Source organism: Typopeltis vanoorti, chromosome 16 (genome assembly GCF_054136105.1).
Source record: "Typopeltis vanoorti isolate ZY-2024b chromosome 16, IOZ_Tvanoo_1.0, whole genome shotgun sequence".
Lineage (NCBI taxonomy): Eukaryota > Metazoa > Arthropoda > Arachnida > Uropygi > Thelyphonidae > Typopeltis > Typopeltis vanoorti.
The window spans coordinates 60,092,875-60,111,555 of record NC_143564.1 but is presented as its reverse complement, the minus strand read 5'-3'; the positions used below and the strand labels follow the sequence as shown (position 1 = coordinate 60,111,555).

Below are 18,681 nucleotides of genomic sequence, written 5' to 3'. Positions count from 1 at the left end.
TGGTGATTTTTTTTTTTTTTAGAAAATTGGTGTTCTATAGTATTAGTGTAGATTTTTTATAGCATTAAGTATTTTTATAACATTTTTTTACTGATAATACTGCAATATTAAACAGAGTGGGAAAATGGTGTCAAAAACACATAAGAAAAGAAAACAGAATACTAACAAGAACAGCAAAATTGAGAACAATAAAGCTTGCCTCCCCACCCCAAGACAAACTTGAGGATATCAAAAATGAATTAACCTCCAAAATCACAAAGTTAAAACAAATTATTAAGCAAATGAGGGAATTACATAAAGTTGAGCAGCAAAATTGTGGTCAATGAGTGGAATGGGTTGTCAGAGTCAGTTGTGAGTGCTTTTTCTATTAATGAGTTCAAAGAGAGGTATGATAGATTGTGTGGATAGATTGGGTCTCCCGCGATAAGTCTTCGGACTCCATGAAGGTGCTCATATAATACTACAACTAATAATAATAATAAAAATGAGAAACAACAAAGCACAAAATCAGCAAGTTACTGTGTGATGATAATCAAGTAGTTAAAGTCAACTGTAAAAAGAAGATATTATTCGGTATGGTGACTCTATCATAAAACAGGCATGCCACTTGTTAAATATTTTATTTATATGATTTATACTTAAAGAGTTTGTTATGTGATTAAATCCTTTCTTACTCAAAACCTTATTCAATTAAAATCCTACCAGCTGCTCTATTGTTATGCCGTTGCTTTCTCTATAATTTACTGCCTTATATCTTCCTGTTCTATCTTTCTATCGCTATTTTACTTCTTCAGATATCGGGCCTAATATGCTTACATCTAGGATTGTTTCCTTTTTGGATACTGGCAAATTTATATTTTGCTGCGCCAGCCAGTATCCTATAGCAGAAAAGGATCCTTGCTCAGGGAGACAATACTAGATTCTGAGGCTTTCTTACACAATATCTTACTTTAACACTGCCGTATAGATTCAGATTATTGCAGTCATGACCTAAATCTATAATTATATACACTTTCTAATTCCTTCCTTCCAAAATAGGTTCTATTTTTATAAGTGGTAGTTTGGAATCATAATCAGGCATGACTCAGGTTTAAGTAAATATGACATGTTTATTGGAATATCTAAACAGAATACACAAAAAATTCATACGCTTAATATGACTCAATACTAAATGAAAAGACTCGAGTTAAGAGGTTAACATGCTCTAAATTAAATCAAAGGTTAAGAAACATCATAAAGCATGCGAAACAATAACTACATACTGGGATAGATAGCAAATGATATGAAGTTAAACTAAAATTCCTTTCTGTAATGTTATTCATAAGATAATATAAACAAACATTCTAATGTTACTCAGTTACTAAAATCCACAATTCTGATCTCATTAAGTTAATCCTATCACATACAATTACTAAAGACCTTTTCCAAACAATTCTTCTTACTCTCTCAAAGGAGGTTAACTTTCTAATTAGAGACTGTCCACAGAGTTCTTTAGAATACTGTTCTTAATTTCACATTCGCAAACAATCTTCTCTCTTCTAATGAATTTTATACACAAAATATAGTAATTTCACCTTACCGAACTTTTTCCACATCTTTCAGCACCACGTGTACGTCTGGTTACTTCTTGTCTATTGGCTGTCCATACGCCAACGTAGGGGTTACGCTATCTTCATTATTTCTGCCGAAAATGGACTTAAATCTTTGCGTGTCAGGAACAACTCAATGGGACTTCTCAGCGACAGCTTGATTCTGCTAGGACTGCTTATTCTTCTCCATTTTCAAGAAAGCCTGCTGTCCGACATCTTATTCATCCCCTTCCCCCTTTACGCGAACTCCCGAGCCACCAAACAGGAAAATGATACAACAAGAAACATCTCCGATACAACACTCGTCCCCTTATATTCTTCAATAGAGCACCCTCTTTTTCGGAGTCCCCTTTTGCACACAACCCGTCTCTTTTCTCCCCTTGCTCTCCTGACGTTATGCTCTTGCATTCCCAGAATTCGCATCAAAGTATGTTCCATGTATGCTACTGCCGCCAGCGTTACACTGTACACGTGTAGTTTTATAACTTTCAAGAATTATTATTTAGTAACTATTTGATGACTCACATTTATTTTTACACAGCTTAAATGAAGCTTAAATTAAATCAGATTATTCCTCTTTTAAGACATACTCTAAAAAATCTTAATATGATCACAATAGATTAAATATATGGTACATGAAATAAGGAATACAAATTTTATACATAAAGTGAAGAAGTTTCACTTTTAATTTCAGCTTATGTGCAGGTATTTCTCTTTGTTGGTAAGTTTAATATGTTGGATTCTGAATGAATGATTTCTTTGTAAGATTCCTTCATTCAGGATCTAACACACTGATGGCCAAGTTATAAATTCAAGTTTCCCTAATCAAAAATTAAAAATATAGCACATGCAACTGGAAAAAAAAAAAAAGAGAGATCATAATATTAGTAGGTACAAATCACTTATTTAGTGATAAATTCAGTATGAGAGAGGATATGAAAGAATTGTTCAGGCTAGAGTGAAAAGTGGAAAAGTCAAAATTATAACCTATATAGAATATAAATGAATTACGAAGAAGGGCTAAGATGGCAAATGATTAAATGCTTAAGCTGTGCATAGAAGAAATGGATGCAAGTTTTTTGAATGTGTGAAGTGAGTTTGAGGAAAGAATGGATTTGTATAAGAAGGATGGCCTACAATTGAATGCATTTGATATCAGGAGTCTTGAAAATTTATTAAATGGTATGATACCTAAGAAAGAGCATCAGGGAAACTAAATTATGATAGAAGGAATAGTGACAATCTGTTTGTAAAAGAGACAATGTTATGTAGCTGCGTTAATGATGGAAATGTGCATTATCATGGAATTGATTATAAGAAGAGAATGATTTGGTGTTCATCTGGTTTTGACTTGTCAAGCATATGCAAGGATGTTCTGCATAAGTAAGGCACTAGATAGATAGAGATCTAAAAGTTATCCAACTGCATGCAGACCACAGGCAAGAACATATAAAAAAGTATTAAGGTAATTTATTGTCTATACATGAAACTAGGAGTATCAAAAACAAAGGAGTATAATTTATTGCCTTGGTGAATACATTGGGACCTCAAAATGCATGCATTAGTGAGACCTGGCTATCACAAGCAGATGTACTAATTGCCACCAAGTGTAAATAGTACAGTATTTTCAGAAAAGATACATGGAAAAGAGAAGAGAGGGCATAGTGCTAATGATATTGGATGACTTGAATCCAGTTAGCATTGAGAAGTGACTGTAATACTAGTAACAGTTTTTCATGTGGCAGCAGGTTTCTTGTTACACATCTGGTAGAGTCAAACAAGATTAAATACATAGTGAGGTACTGTTACAGACCTAGTGGATTGTCTGCTAGTGATGACGAAATGCATCAGAAAATAATGATGATGGGTGCAAAAAAAAGTAATCATAATGAGTTATTTTAATTATCCAAACATTGATACTTCTAAATAAATCCACTACAAGTTTGCAAGATTCCCTGACTAAATTGAATAACTGTTGTAATAGATATGGTATGAAGGTCAGCATTAAAAAGACAAAGACAATGAAAATAGGTAGAATTGTCGAAAATGTCAACTGTGTTTTCAATGCGGAACCTGTGGAACAAGTAAAACATTTCAGCTACTTAGGCACGATTTTTAGTGAAGATAGTAAATTAAATATGGAAATAGACAACAGAATCAACAAAGCTGGTATGGTAGGAAGTCAAATGAATAAATTCATATGGAATAAGAGAGAAATTAGTCGGAACACTAAATTAGCTGTATACAAGACAGTGTTCAAACCAGTTTTAGCTTATGGATCTGAGAGCTGGGTCAGAAGTAAAACACTTGACCAAAGACTAGCGACCGCAGATATGAGAGTCCTGAGAAAGATTAGAGGCGTGAACAGATGGCATCAATGGCAATATCATATTAAAAATGAGTATATTATGAAAGAACTTAACATTGTCAGCATCCAGGAATGCGTTAGCAGAGCTAATCTCAGGTGGTATGGTCATTTAAACAGAATGGGCGAGGAAAGATTGGCAAAACAAGTGTTTTCTGCCAGGTTGGCAGGAAAACGAACCAGAGGAAGACCAAGATATAGATGGTTTGATATGGTACAAAGTGCCTTAGACGACAGAAATATAAGATCTGATAATATTGGAGTCTTGACAAGTAACAGACTGATCTGGAGGAAAATTGTAGATAGGAAGTTAGTAATGATGTAAATTTTTCATGTAGTACTATCATATCCTGTACACCCTTTGAGGATACATGTCAGGAATTTGATGATGATGATCTTTTTTCTATAAGTAGTTTTAAACAGAAAGCTGCATCCATTGTAGAGCATCCTTTTATAAATCCATTTTGACATTCTAATAATATTTTTTCACTGTATATTTTTATTTTTCATGAACTATTCTGCTATATATTTTGTAGCATGTATTCAATAAACTAATACCTCTGTAGTTAATAAGTTTTGTTTTATCCCCTTTTTTAAATATAGGTTATTACTATGCTTGTATTCCATTTTATTTATATTTGTCCATTTGTATATATATTTCATTTAAAAATTTTAGTAATCTTTGAAGAAATTTTTTTCCAACAAATTTATACAGTTCGGAGTTTATTCCATCTTCTCCTGCTGATTTGCCATTTTTTATTTTATTTAGGTTGTCCTTTAATTCTTTCATTGTTATCATATCACTTAAGGAATTTTGTAAGTTTTTGGTGTAATTATTTTTGATGCCAGTATTATTCATCGAAAGATCTGTAAGTAATCCAACAATACTTTTACATCTATTTCACAATTTATATTTGCAGTTGCTTTTGTATCTGGATTCATGTGTTTTACTATTTTGTATGCACTGGGTCTTAATTTATATATGTCATTTTCTAGATATGATACAAATTTTTCCCAGCTTTCTCTGTGTTTCTTTCTGGTTTCTCTTTTGACTATTGCTCACCTTTTTTTATATTCAATTTCATCTTCTTGTTTTTTGCTACTTAACCATCTTTTAAAAGCCAGCTTTTTATTCTCAATTATTGTTTTTATTTCATTGTTCCATATATGTATTTTTTTTATGATTTTTTTTTGTATGTTCCTAGATTTTCATATGCTGCTGATGCAATAATTTCTTTTATATTATTCCATTCTTTCTCAATGTCTTCATTTTCTTGTATTTTTTCTAAGTAGTTATTAATCCTTTGTTGGTATAAATTTCTTATATTTGAATCATTTAGTAGTCTTACTTTGTAATTAGATTTTGTTTCTCTAGTTTGTTTATTTTTTTTGTATTTTTTGTAGCCAGTTTGATGAAAATCTTAGTTTTGCCTGTACTAAACAGTGATCTGTGTCAATTTCTAGCCTTCTTCTAACTTTAATGTCTAGGAAGAGGTTTGCTGCTTTTTCATTTGCTATAAAGTAGTCTATTATTGATTTTTGTCCTCTTGCATACCATATATTTATGTATATTTTTATGTTTGTAAAATATATTCATCCCGTGTGGGGACACCTGTAACCCCCATCGGGCACGTCCCCTGGTGGCGGATCGGTGAATGCTCGTCATAGTTTACTATGAAGGGTAGGAGGGAAATAAAATACCTCCCGCGGACCAACAAAATAGCACTTCCCTCATAGGCCGGTCTGGGGGCCTCGAAGGTGGCAGCACCACCACCAGACTCGGGTGCTGAAGGCTAATCCCCTGCACACCTTAAAATTTCACTCATTAAAAGAAATAACAAAGAGATAGCCGAACTGCCTAAATGGTTAACGACAAAGCGAGGAAAAAGGTACATGAGATACGGAACATGGAACGTTAAAAGTCTACATGGAAAAGAAAACGAATTAATTGATGAATTTAAAAAATCAAGATTGGATTTGCTAGCAGTCACAGAAACAAAAAAGAAAGATCAAGGTTGCCAGAAAATGAAAGATGGATATATACTTTTCTATTCAGGGGTAAACCCAAGAGAATGAGGAAAACAAGGGGTAGCTTGCATAATTAAACCAGATCTCAAAGAATATATTACTAAATGGCAACTAATAAACGAAAGGTTGTTGACACTTAGTATAGATTTTAAATCAGACAACCAAGTATTCACTGTAATTGTTGCATATGGCCCAAATGATAATGCCAATAAAGAAATTAAAGATGAATTCTTCGAACTCTTACAAAAAACAATTGAAGAAGTTCAAGGGCATATCATACTACTAGGAGACCTTAATGGCCGGGTAGGGAATCAAGTAGATGAAGAAACGAAACAAGTGTTGGGATCGCAAGGAGAAATAACCCGGAATAATAATGGAGAAAGAATAATAAATCTTTGCCTTACAAATAATTTAGTAATAGCGAATACTATGTTCAAGCATAAAGAAATCCATAAGTTTACCAGGGAAGAGCCCAATAGAAACGAAAAATCTATAATTGACTAAGCCATCATAAGCAGATCGTACTGGAAGTATACAAAAAATGCAAGAGTCTACAGAGGTCCTGAAATAGGCAGTGACCACTACTTATTAGTATTGGAAACAAACCATAAAATAAAAGTTGAAAAATGTAGAAAAAGTAGCAAGGAAATATATATTAAGATAAAGAACTACAAACTAAAGAAAGAAGAAACAGCCATTGAGTATAAAAGTAAAATAGAAGAGAAGATGAAAGAAGTAGAAAAAGAGATATATGAAGACCAAGATGTAGAAAACCTATGGTACAGGTTCAAAACACTTCTAGAAACAAGCAAAGAAATTTGTGGTGTATCATTAAATAATAAACAGAAGAAACATAAAACACCCTGGTGGACTGAAGAACTAAAAGAAGAAATTAAAAAGAAAAAGCAATTATGGAAGAGATATATAACATCAAAGCTGCAGGTTGATAGAGAACTATACAACAACCAAAGAAATAAAGTTAAAACCTTAGTGAAAGCAGAGAAAAGAAAATGCTGGGAAGCTTCGGACATACTTTAGAACAAAATTTCAACCAAAAACTCTTCTATAATGTTTTAAGAAGAATAAGGTCAGAGAAAGAATGCCCCATAAAGTTTATCAAAAATAAGGATGGAAAGTTACTCACAAATTCCGAAGACATCATGGAAAGATGGAAACAGTACTTTCAAGAATTATTGGAAGATGCAGGACACGGAAAAAATAGAACCCTAAGAGCAAGACACACAAGCAAAATAGATCAGAGTGAAGAAATTCATGCAAATGAACTGTTAGCAGCAATAAATAAAATAAAACTGGGCAAATCAGCAGGCCATGACCAAATAACACCAGAAATGGTAAAGAATTTAGGAACAAAAGCCATAAAATTTCTTTTACACCTATTCAATGTTGTATGGAAAAAGAAAATTATTCCCAAAGACTGGGAAGTAGCTATAATAATCCCTATATTTAAGAAAGGAGACAACCACAAATGTGAAAACCTGTTGAAAGTTTATTTTTCACTTGGTTAGAGTAACACTCCTATCTCAGTATCTCCCGTAATGCTGGTAGCTTGCTCCACCTTTGCAAGGAATGCCTGGTGTTGTACCACCTTACCCCAGTCCTGAAGATACTTTCAGGTGCAAACTTTGTTTGCTCACACTTGGATAAAGGATTAAACTAAATTTATTATGCTCTAACCAAGTGAAAAATAAACTTTCAACATCTTTCTCTAAATCCAGAGTAATTTATTAAAAAAGGGTGGCACACCATTTGGCAACTCCTATAGGTAGAGATGACCTGCTAATGCTTCTGCCTGGTATCTTCACTTGGGCCTGGCTCCCACTGAAGAGACCTCAATAAAGGTCGAAACTAGTCTGGGTTGTGGCCCTTCCCTTAATGCATAACATTAGACATATCTGCAAGGAGATGTGTTTTGCATTATGGGAGATACTGAGATAGGAGTGTTGGTATCTTGCTCCACCTTTGCAAGGAGTGCCCTGGTGTTGTACCACCTTACCCCAGTCCTGAAGATACTTTCAGGCACAAACATTGTTTGCTCACACTTGGATAAAGGATTAAACTAAATTTAAAATGTGAAAACCATAGAGGAATTTCGCTTTTAAGCGTTCCAGGAAAATTATATACCCGCATTTTAGAAGCGAGGCTGAGGAATCAAATAGAGGACACACTGGATGAAATGCAATATGGCTTTCGAAAAAATAGAAGCACACAGGATCTTATCTTCAGTCTTAGACAAATATCAGAGAAAACATTGGAATATGGAAAAGAACTACATTCATGTTTTATAGATTTTGAAAAGACTTTTGACCGAGTTCCCAGACACTTAATATGGCAAACATTAAAGAAAAACAAGATACAATATAACTTAATAGCAGCCATACAAAGCCTCTACAAAAGTAATAGAAATTATGTAAGAACCTGTAATAATAGATCAAAAGAATTTGAAACAAATGTAGGAGTGAGGCAAGGCTGTATCCTCAGCCCTCTTCTCTTCATCGTAGTAATGGATGAAATTTTAAAGGCATGCCAAACAAAAACAAAAAAATTCCACTTAGGATACAGGAAACTGAAAGAAACCAGGATTTCACATATGGCTTTTGCAGATGATGTAGTGATTCTAGCAAATACAGCTGAAGATCTGCAGTACAATATCAACATTTGGTATGAAGAAACAAAGAAAAGGAATATGACCATAAATATAAATAAAACTAAAACAATGATCATATCTAGAAACCAACAAAAACACACAATAAAAATAGAGAATCACCAACTGGAACAAGTCCACTCCTTTAAATACTTGGGATCATATATACAAGAAGATGGTAGACTAGACACGGAAATTAACAACAGGATAAGAGGGGGAACAAATCTATTCTATGCAATGAAAGGCCCACTCCTAGATAAGAAAGAAGTCACCCAAAATGGCAGTGTACCATTCAGTGTTTCTACCAACATTAACATACAGTTGTGAGTCTTGGTGTTTAACAACAGGAAACACAAATAACTATAAACAATTGAAATGAAATATCTCAGGAAAGTGGCACAAAAAACAAGACTAGACCGAATAAGAAATCAAACCATAAGAGACAGCCTTCAAGTTGCACCTCTGAATCAATTCATAACACAAGCTCAAATGAGATGGTTTGGACATCTCAATCGAATGGAAGAAGGAAGAATAGCAAAAACTGTATATGAAAGCCAGAAAATAGGAAAAAGAAACATGGGCAGACCCAGGAAAGGTTGGCAAAAGGAAATTAAAGAAAAATTGGAAAGAAGGGAATTAACTGGAAAGAAGCAAAAGTCCTGTCAAACATTTCCATGCCGTCCTGTCAAACCTTGGACAGGACGGCATGGAAATTTCGATGCTTAAAAGCATAAGAGATCATAGACGAAGAAGAAGAAGAAGAAAATATATTCATTATTTTTAAATTATTATATATTGTATAATCAATGAGTCGCTTTCCATTTTTGTTTACTGTTGGTTCTCCAAATTTTTGAATATTGTTAATTTTTTTCATTCCTATTCTGGAATTAAGATCTCCAGCTATAATTATATGTCTGTTTTATTTAATTTTTCAAAACTCTTTGTAAAAGTAATCATTTTATTCTTCTTTTCCTTCTTCAGGGACATACACTCCAACAACTGTTAAATTTTCTTTATTTAATTTTAATCGCACTTCTAATATTCTTTCATTCCAGTATGTATAATGAGTTATTTTTGCTTTAATTGATTTATGGATCCAAATCATTACACCAGCTTTTGCATGTATTTGTTTATCCACTCCACTGTATATGATATTGTAGTTAGCTGCTTCTTTTGCTCCTGTAAGAACTGCAATTTCTATATTTTTGTCATTTAAAATTTTATCTAATTCTTCTTCTTTATGTGGTATGCTTCTAATGTTCCATGTAGCATATTTCACCACATTTTCCTTTTTCCAAAGTTTCTTAACCTTTTCCAGTTTGCAATCATTTCCCATGTTTTCTGTCCAGTTTGGATTTTGTTGAAAGTAATATGCATTTCCCTATGTCAAGTGACCAGCATGACAATAGATACCCTAGGCTGCCCCCTTAAGACAACTGGGCTTGCCTTTTTAGTAGATAGTGGAAACTACAGTTTGTAAGGAAAGAGTCACCCCCCTCGCATTGCTCTAATAGCACTGGGGGGGGGGGGGGAAGTAAGAAGTAAGAGAGAGTAGAGAGAAGAAGAGTAGAAGATCAGTCTCCAGATATGATATACCAAGTGCATATTGTACGAAGTAAGATCAGGTCTAGCTTGGGTATCTCGGGTTTGCCATGCCCGTACTCACCAATGTGAGCCCCTGAGAAAGGGGCTCACATTGGTGAGTACAGGCATGGCAAAAATTTACAAAATTTAAAATTTCTGAAATTTACAAAATTTTAAAGCATTCTATTTAATAAGTTATCTAAACCAAAATATGCACAAGCATAAACATTTCCTAAATAGTAGTCCCGTCACTGTTTTTTCACAAGTAGACTGAATAAGGGCTAAATCTAACAAATTCAATTAATCTTAAAGTTCAGCCTCTCTCTCTTTCTCTCTTTTCTCACTACTGTGGATCAATAAAAACTAAGAAAATAGTTCAAACTTATTTTTCATCATAACTAAAAACCCATATACAATATACAGTTCCAGACTTACATAAGAGTTATGTTCTGCAAACTTGACCTAAGTCAGTTTACCTCCCTCACTCGTTAATCACATTCTATTGCTTATGTTTTTATAGAAAATGTAATGATTGATTTATGGATCCAAATCATTACACCAGCTTTTGCATGTATTTGTTTATCCACTCCACTGTATATGATATTGTAGTTAGCTGCTTCTTTTGCTCCTGTAAGAACTGCAATTTCTATATTTTTGTCATTTAAAATTTTATCTAATTCTTCTTCTTTATGTGCTATGCTTCTAATGTTCCATGTAGCATATTTCACCACATTTTCCTTTTTCCAAAGTTTCTTAACCTTTTCCAGTTTGCAATCATTTCCCATGTTTTCTGTCCAGTTTGGATTTTGTTGAAAGTAATATGCATTTCCCTATGTCAAGTGACCAGCATGACAATAGATACCCTAGGCTGCCCCCTTAAGACAACTGGGCTTGCCTTTTTAGTAGATAGTGGAAACTACAGTTTGTAAGGAAAGAGTCACCCCCCTCGCATTGCTCTAATAGCACTGGGGGGGGGGAGTAAGAAGTAAGAGAGAGTAGAGAGAAGAAGAGTAGAAGATCAGTCTCCAGATATGATATACCAAGTGTATATTGTACGAAGTAAGATCAGGTCTAGCTTGGGTATCTCGGGTTTGCCATGCCCGTACTCACCAATGTGAGCCCCTGAGAAAGGGGCTCACATTGGTGAGTACAGGCATGGCAAAAATTTACAAAATTTAAAATTTCTGAAATTTACAAAATTTTAAAGCATTCTATTTAATAAGTTATCTAAACCAAAATATGCACAAGCATAAACATTTCCTAAATAGTAGTCCCGTCACTGTTTTTTCACAAGTAGACTGAATAAGGGCTAAATCTAACAAATTCAATTAATCTTAAAGTTCAGCCTCTCTCTCTTTCTCTCTTTTCTCACTACTGTGGATCAATAAAAACTAAGAAAATAGTTCAAACTTATTTTTCATCATAACTAAAAACCCATATACAATATACAGTTCCAGACTTACATAAGAGTTATGTTCTGCAAACTTGACCTAAGTCAGTTTACCTCCCTCACTCGTTAATCACATTCTATTGCTTATGTTTTTATAGAAAATGTAATGATTGATTTATGGATCCAAATCATTACACCAGCTTTTGCATGTATTTGTTTATCCACTCCACTGTATATGATATTGTAGTTAGCTGCTTCTTTTGCTCCTGTAAGAACTGCAATTTCTATATTTTTGTCATTTAAAATTTTATCTAATTCTTCTTCTTTATGTGCTATGCTTCTAATGTTCCATGTAGCATATTTCACCACATTTTCCTTTTTCCAAAGTTTCTTAACCTTTTCCAGTTTGCAATCATTTCCCATGTTTTCTGTCCAGTTTGGATTTTGTTGAAAGTAATATGCATTTCCCTATGTCAAGTGACCAGCATGACAATAGATACCCTAGGCTGCCCCCTTAAGACAACTGGGCTTGCCTTTTTAGTAGATAGTGGAAACTACAGTTTGTAAGGAAAGAGTCACCCCCCTCGCATTGCTCTAATAGCACTGGGGGGGGGGAGTAAGAAGTAAGAGAGAGTAGAGAGAAGAAGAGTAGAAGATCAGTCTCCAGATATGATATACCAAGTGTATATTGTACGAAGTAAGATCAGGTCTAGCTTGGGTATCTCGGGTTTGCCATGCCCGTACTCACCAATGTGAGCCCCTGAGAAAGGGGCTCACATTGGTGAGTACAGGCATGGCAAAAATTTACAAAATTTAAAATTTCTGAAATTTACAAAATTTTAAAGCATTCTATTTAATAAGTTATCTAAACCAAAATATGCACAAGCATAAACATTTCCTAAATAGTAGTCCCGTCACTGTTTTTTCACAAGTAGACTGAATAAGGGCTAAATCTAACAAATTCAATTAATCTTAAAGTTCAGCCTCTCTCTCTTTCTCTCTTTTCTCACTACTGTGGATCAATAAAAACTAAGAAAATAGTTCAAACTTATTTTTCATCATAACTAAAAACCCATATACAATATACAGTTCCAGACTTACATAAGAGTTATGTTCTGCAAACTTGACCTAAGTCAGTTTACCTCCCTCACTCGTTAATCACATTCTATTGCTTATGTTTTTATAGAAAATGTACTGTAGGTGGCAGTGCATTAACATATTCTAAAGGTTATTTCTGTTAGTTTTGTTTATAGGATGCACACACAAATTACATTTCAATATAGGTAATTATTAATGCAAAGTAATATAAATATAATAAAGCATATATAATATGAGAAAATAGAACAAAAAATAAAGGTTAATTCTGCAGTTTTCGAACTTCAATAAGTTAAAATTATCAACAGATAACTGAACAGTGGCTTCTTTCTCCTCCTCATAAAGCTCTAATTAACATGCTAAAAGCATCATCTATTTCTCTTTAGACTATGAGGCATTAAAATTCTTTCTTCAGCTGTTTTGTTCACCTGCCTACTGAATCTTGTTGACATCATCCAGAAATTTTCGTCACAAAAAAAAAAAGCATTACATTATGGAAATGTCACATTATTATTTAGTGTTATGCAAGCATAGAAAGGTGATCTTATAATAAAAACATTTTTTTACTGGTTGCTGTGGGGAAAAAAATCAAGTTCCAAAACCTTTTTAAAAGATAATTATCAGATAACTAGATAATTATAATTTTTTTCTTTTTATTGTTAGCATTGAAGACTGCATCGACGGGGAAATCTAAGGTGCAGTCACTTAAACAGAATGAGAGAACAAAGGTTAGCAAAACAGGTGTTTGATGCCAAGATGGCAGGAAAAAAGACCCAGAGGAAGACCATTTCATGGACTGATTCAGAAGTGCCTTGGAAGATTTAAATGTTAGCTACAACAATATTGGCATGCTGAAAAGTAATAGACTAATTTGGAAGAAAACTATTTATAGGAGATAAATAATAATGTAAACTTAATCATGTAGCCCTGTCATAGTAGCATGTATATCCATTGAGGGTACATATCAGGAAATTGATGGTGATGAAGATGTGCTATGCATCACGAAAAGATAAGGCTTAACCTCTTTGCAATAGTCTTCTATACGGAAAATCACCTCCCACTATACTATGCAGGGATTACAATATTTTAATTACTAAAATTAAATATCTCCAATATAATGTTTCTCTAGCTCAAGGTGTTATTACCTAGGCACTTAAATGGCATACCAACAAATGAAGAAAGACACAAACTGAAATCTTGGAATTTAATTCAAGACCAACAAATACATGAGAACATATTCAGAAATAAAATATTAAGGAAGAATAAAATAAGAAGGTACTTACATTTAATAATGGAACAATCCTTGGAACCACTAAAAAGATATTTGTCATCTGATGATAATACCATACATGTAATAGAGAGTTTATGGCCTTTGAGTCTGTGGATCTCTTTAGCTTCAGCACCTAAAACCTAAAATTTATTATTGTAATCACATTTCATCACTTCACAGTATCATATTCTCTAGTATCACAGTATCATAGTTCTTAATTAAATTAATCCTTATTTACGCTCAGAGTATATTTACTTATTCAAACAAAATGCTGTTATTAATGTCATTTTAATTATTCACAAATAGCGTCAATATAACTATCAATTAAATATATAAAGAAGTTCAATGGAAGGCCACTGGCCTGAGTAGTTAGCATATCTACTCTCCAACCAACAGGCTTGACTGTCTTTAGATCTCTGCAATCTTCTATACTTAGCTGGAACTTATCCCAACAGACGGAAGCAATCGTATATCGAGCCTATTACAAAAAGGATACTATCCCAATGTCAAGCTACCAACCAATTACCATTGCCTCAATTCTTTCCAAAATAATGGAGAAAGTCATTAATAGTCAGCTTTTCTACTAACTAGGGGTCCACCAATTAATTAGTGACCACCAGTACAGATTCTGTCCATTCAAGATCTACTCTTGACCTCTTGGCCTACATCATCCACCACTGAACAAGTGACATGGAAAGGTTCAGAGAAATGTGCTCAACACAAGATGCTCTTTTTCTTCTGCACAGCTACTAACTCTACACAAATCAAAAATCTGACATCCATAGAATACTAGTTACATGTTTGTGATGGCACCTTCACAAATTTTCCTTCGGATCACATCTGGCATCAAAGTCTGCTAATCAAATTGCCATCTTTTGGTCAACCCAATGACAGGTAGACCAAATTGTCTACCTGTCATTGGGTTGCCTGTTTTCTCTGGTTGTTCACTGCATGTCATGTTGGATAGTTTCCTCTCTTCAAGTCTCATCACCAATGCAGGAGTTTCTTAGGGCTCTGTTCTATCACCTACTCTCTTTCTCCTATACATAAATGACCTACTCTCAATCACTACTAATTCTATCACAGCTTTACTGATATTACTCTACTCATATGACAAACCATGCAGTGCTCAGACATCATAACCTCCAAGACCATCTTCAACCAGTGCTTAAACAGTGATCTCCCTTATCATCCTTCAATGGGACAAGGACAATTCTGGACAGCTTCAATGTTATCAAAGAACAGTCTAACGTTTTTTCTCGCAAAAGGAAGCTCAGATCACATACTCTTAAATACAAAAATCACCAAACTAGATCAGATGTGTTTATGCCACCAGAGGCTGACATAAACAGATCAGATCAATAGCTTCCTCAGCATCTTAAAAAAACTAGACATTCATTTCAGCTCAAGATGCCCTTTTTGTTCACACAGCTATTAACTCTACATAAATCCCAAAGTGGCAACCATCATTCTCCACTTTCTGTTGGGCCTGTAAAGTGCAACTTCTTTTCTTCATCTTTTATGCTATTTACATCCTCTGTCCAAAATGAAACTGAACTTTTCGAAAATAGACTAGAAAAAAAAGAAACTAGTGGCACCACCTATTGTATCTTTTTTTGTTGTCGAAAGTGACAACCTTCCTTGTGTCAACTGTTTATAACATTTGTTTCATTAGAAGCCGAGTTATACTGCCAAGAGCGACAGTGTGTTTTGACGAGTGGTCGAGAAATGAGTTTCAAACAGAGTTGCGATGATTGACTTTTGTGTTAAACTTGGTAAAAGTTTTACTGAAACACGTCAAATGCTTCAAAAAGCATACAGTGATGAATACTTATCCTGTACTCAAGTTTACGAGTGGTTTAAGTGATTTCAAAGTGGTCGTGAGACACTTCAGAATGATGAAAAGCTGGGCCATCCAAAAACTGGACTGAGCGAAGTTAACATCCAAAAAGTGCATTATTTCATCAAAGAAAACCCGAAATCATCCATGAGATTGATTGAAGATGAATTGGGGATTCCAAAATCAATTGTGCACAACATTTTGACTGAGAGTTTGGGCCTTCGTAAATTGAATTCGTGATTGGTTCCCCACAAATTGACTGACGACCAAAAAATGTATCGAACTGAACACTGCAAACACTTCATTAAAACCGCTCGTAAGGACTCAAACTTCCTTGAAACGATTGTTACTGGTGACGAAACATGGTGTTTTGAGTATGAGCCTGAAACAATGCAATGCGCCAGAGTGCTGAGTGGAGACCACCAGAAGAGGGGCATCCAAAAAAAAGTCGCTTGGAGAAGTCAAAAGTAAAGAAAATGCTATTTTGTTTCTACGATTCCAAGGGCATTATCCACAAAGAATCCGTTCTGCCTAGCCAAACGGTCAATGGTGAATTTTATCTTGAAGTTTTGAAGTGACTGATAGTGAGAATTCGTCGCATTTGGCATGAATGTCGTGATGCAGGCAGCGGGGCAATTTTGCATGATAATGCACCATCTCATCGTTCGAACATTGTGAGACAGTTTTTGAGCAAAAACCAAGTTTGTGTGTTGGATCACTCACCGTATTCACCTGATTTAGCACCCTGTGACTTCTTTCTCTTCCCCCAACTTGATTTGCCGATGAAAGGAAAGTGATATGACACCACTGAAAACGTTCAAGCGGCAGTAACCACGATCCTCAACAGTATCCCAAAAACCGATATAAAAAACTCATTTAACGAATTAATTGACCGTGCCAAATGCTGTATCGAAGCTGAGAGGGAGTATATAGATTGAAATAAATGATTTGAATAATTATAATTGGCCTGTGTTTTATTTTCTATCAAAAGTTCAGTTTCTTTTTAGATAGAGGGTGTACTTCTGTCCTCTGGAACAGCCTTCCTAAACAAATGGAACTCCTATATAAAAAAAAAAAAAAAAAAAAAAGCCAATATACTTCTTTCTCAATCCCACACGGGTACTAATACACTTACAGGTTCATCAACCTCTTCTGTACGGAATGAATATTAAAAAAAGTAAAGGTGTTCCATTGCATTTATTTTTATTTATAGGATACTTCGAGAGAGAGAGAGCAAAGGCATCTGATAGGATACTATAGAACTATATTACATAAATCAGAGTAAACAGGGATGAATATGCAGCTAGATATGAATATGTAACAGGGCAGTTGATGGGCAGATATAAAAGAATAGTATATAACAGAGTAGAATCTAGGAAAAGATAGACAGAATTCTTTTTTGGGGGGGGGGGGGTAAGGGAAGATGAATTCCACTGCACTGTGGTCAGCGACCAGATCAGTTTGAAAGCACCAGTTCTCATCTGATATCTGAAGTTAAGCAAACCTGAGCTCAGTTAGTACCTGGGAATCCTGGGTGCTGCTGGCATTAATTTTGAGCCTCTACTGCTCAGTCAGTATAGACGAAGCCCTTTGATAGGAAAGACCTCAGGAACCTTTATCTGGTTTCTTTCAACTAAAGGTGAGTTAGCTGGTCTCACACAGAGGCAGGGGATTTTTTTACCTGGAAGCTCAGGTTTTTCATCCCCAGAACAGACAAGCCAGCCCCATAAACACACATCTACAATCATAACAATTGTTCCCCCCCCCTTCTACAATGCCAGACTCTGCGACAAGCTGGTTGGGGGTTTCTCCCAGTCGCATAATCATAGTGGACCTTGCATCCAAGCAGGATAAAAGCACAATAAAAAGGAAGAAGAAGAAGAAGAAGATCAATTTCATTGCCCAGTGTGAGACCATCCAACTGATTATCAGTAGGCTGAAGTGGCTTAAAAAGTTCATTATTTCTTCTCTTGAGCAGGGAGCCTCCAAATTATATAAAAAATAAAATAAATAAAAAATATAAAAATAATAAAAGTAGAAAAAATATCCATAGCCCATAGGTCTACAGCCATTCTTGAGTGGGAATTATATAAAAAACAGACAGTTGCTTTGTGGAGTTTTCTGAAATATCAAGGAACTGTCTGTTTCTTGATATTTCAGGAATTGCAGACTGGTTCTGTTGTCGGTACTTAGCATGCTCCTATCATTATAACAGGAAGCTACACCTCCAAAGAATGTCTCTATATCAAGCCCAAACCATTCATCCTCAGCACCATTACAATTCTTGACTGTCCTCAATGATCAACAACCTAATGCCTTGGTTGTCAGTTTATTCTATGAATGCTTGGCTCTAGCCTCTGTGGCATTATTCACTTCTTGTAAGTTTCCCACAGTTTTATTCTCTGTGGCTCTGAGTATTGAAAATGAAGTGTACCAATGCTAACTGCCTTGTGTTGTGTCCCAATTTACGATTTCTACTCTAATCTTACAAATTCCTTTTATCTATATTCTTCTAACTTCTATGCCCAAGATTTTACCAAAACTTATACCAATATCTAAGTTATTGCTCCCCATAGTACCCCTAATATTTGTATTAATACTGCGCCTTTTAGGATATTTAGTTTAGGATATTACATACATAAACAAGGAGAAAGAACTCAAATATATCTTAAAGTGTAACTATTGCAGTCGTGACACTTAACTCAATTCTCAACTTAAATTTTCCGCGTGACTACGTACAATATTTTCAAGTGGTTATCAACTGCACCATTTATGTTGTCATAAATAGGGAGAAAGTCAATCTCGAATATATCTCTTAGTATTTAAATATTATTGCAGTCGTGACTCTTAATCTCTTT

The 18,681-nt window shown here is 34.6% G+C and overlaps 1 protein-coding gene across 1 annotated transcript in view; it reads right to left on the bottom strand.

Moving 5' to 3' along the window:
* LOC150098055 (U3 small nucleolar RNA-interacting protein 2-like) overlaps positions 1 to 18,681 on the bottom strand; it is a 190,013-nt gene that overhangs the window by 116,851 nt on the left and 54,481 nt on the right. Inside the window, exon 6 of the mRNA XM_090406409.1 lies at positions 13,997 to 14,123. Coding sequence (XP_090262535.1) covers positions 13,997 to 14,123 — 127 coding nt within the window. The remainder of the gene's footprint in view (positions 1 to 13,996; positions 14,124 to 18,681) is intronic.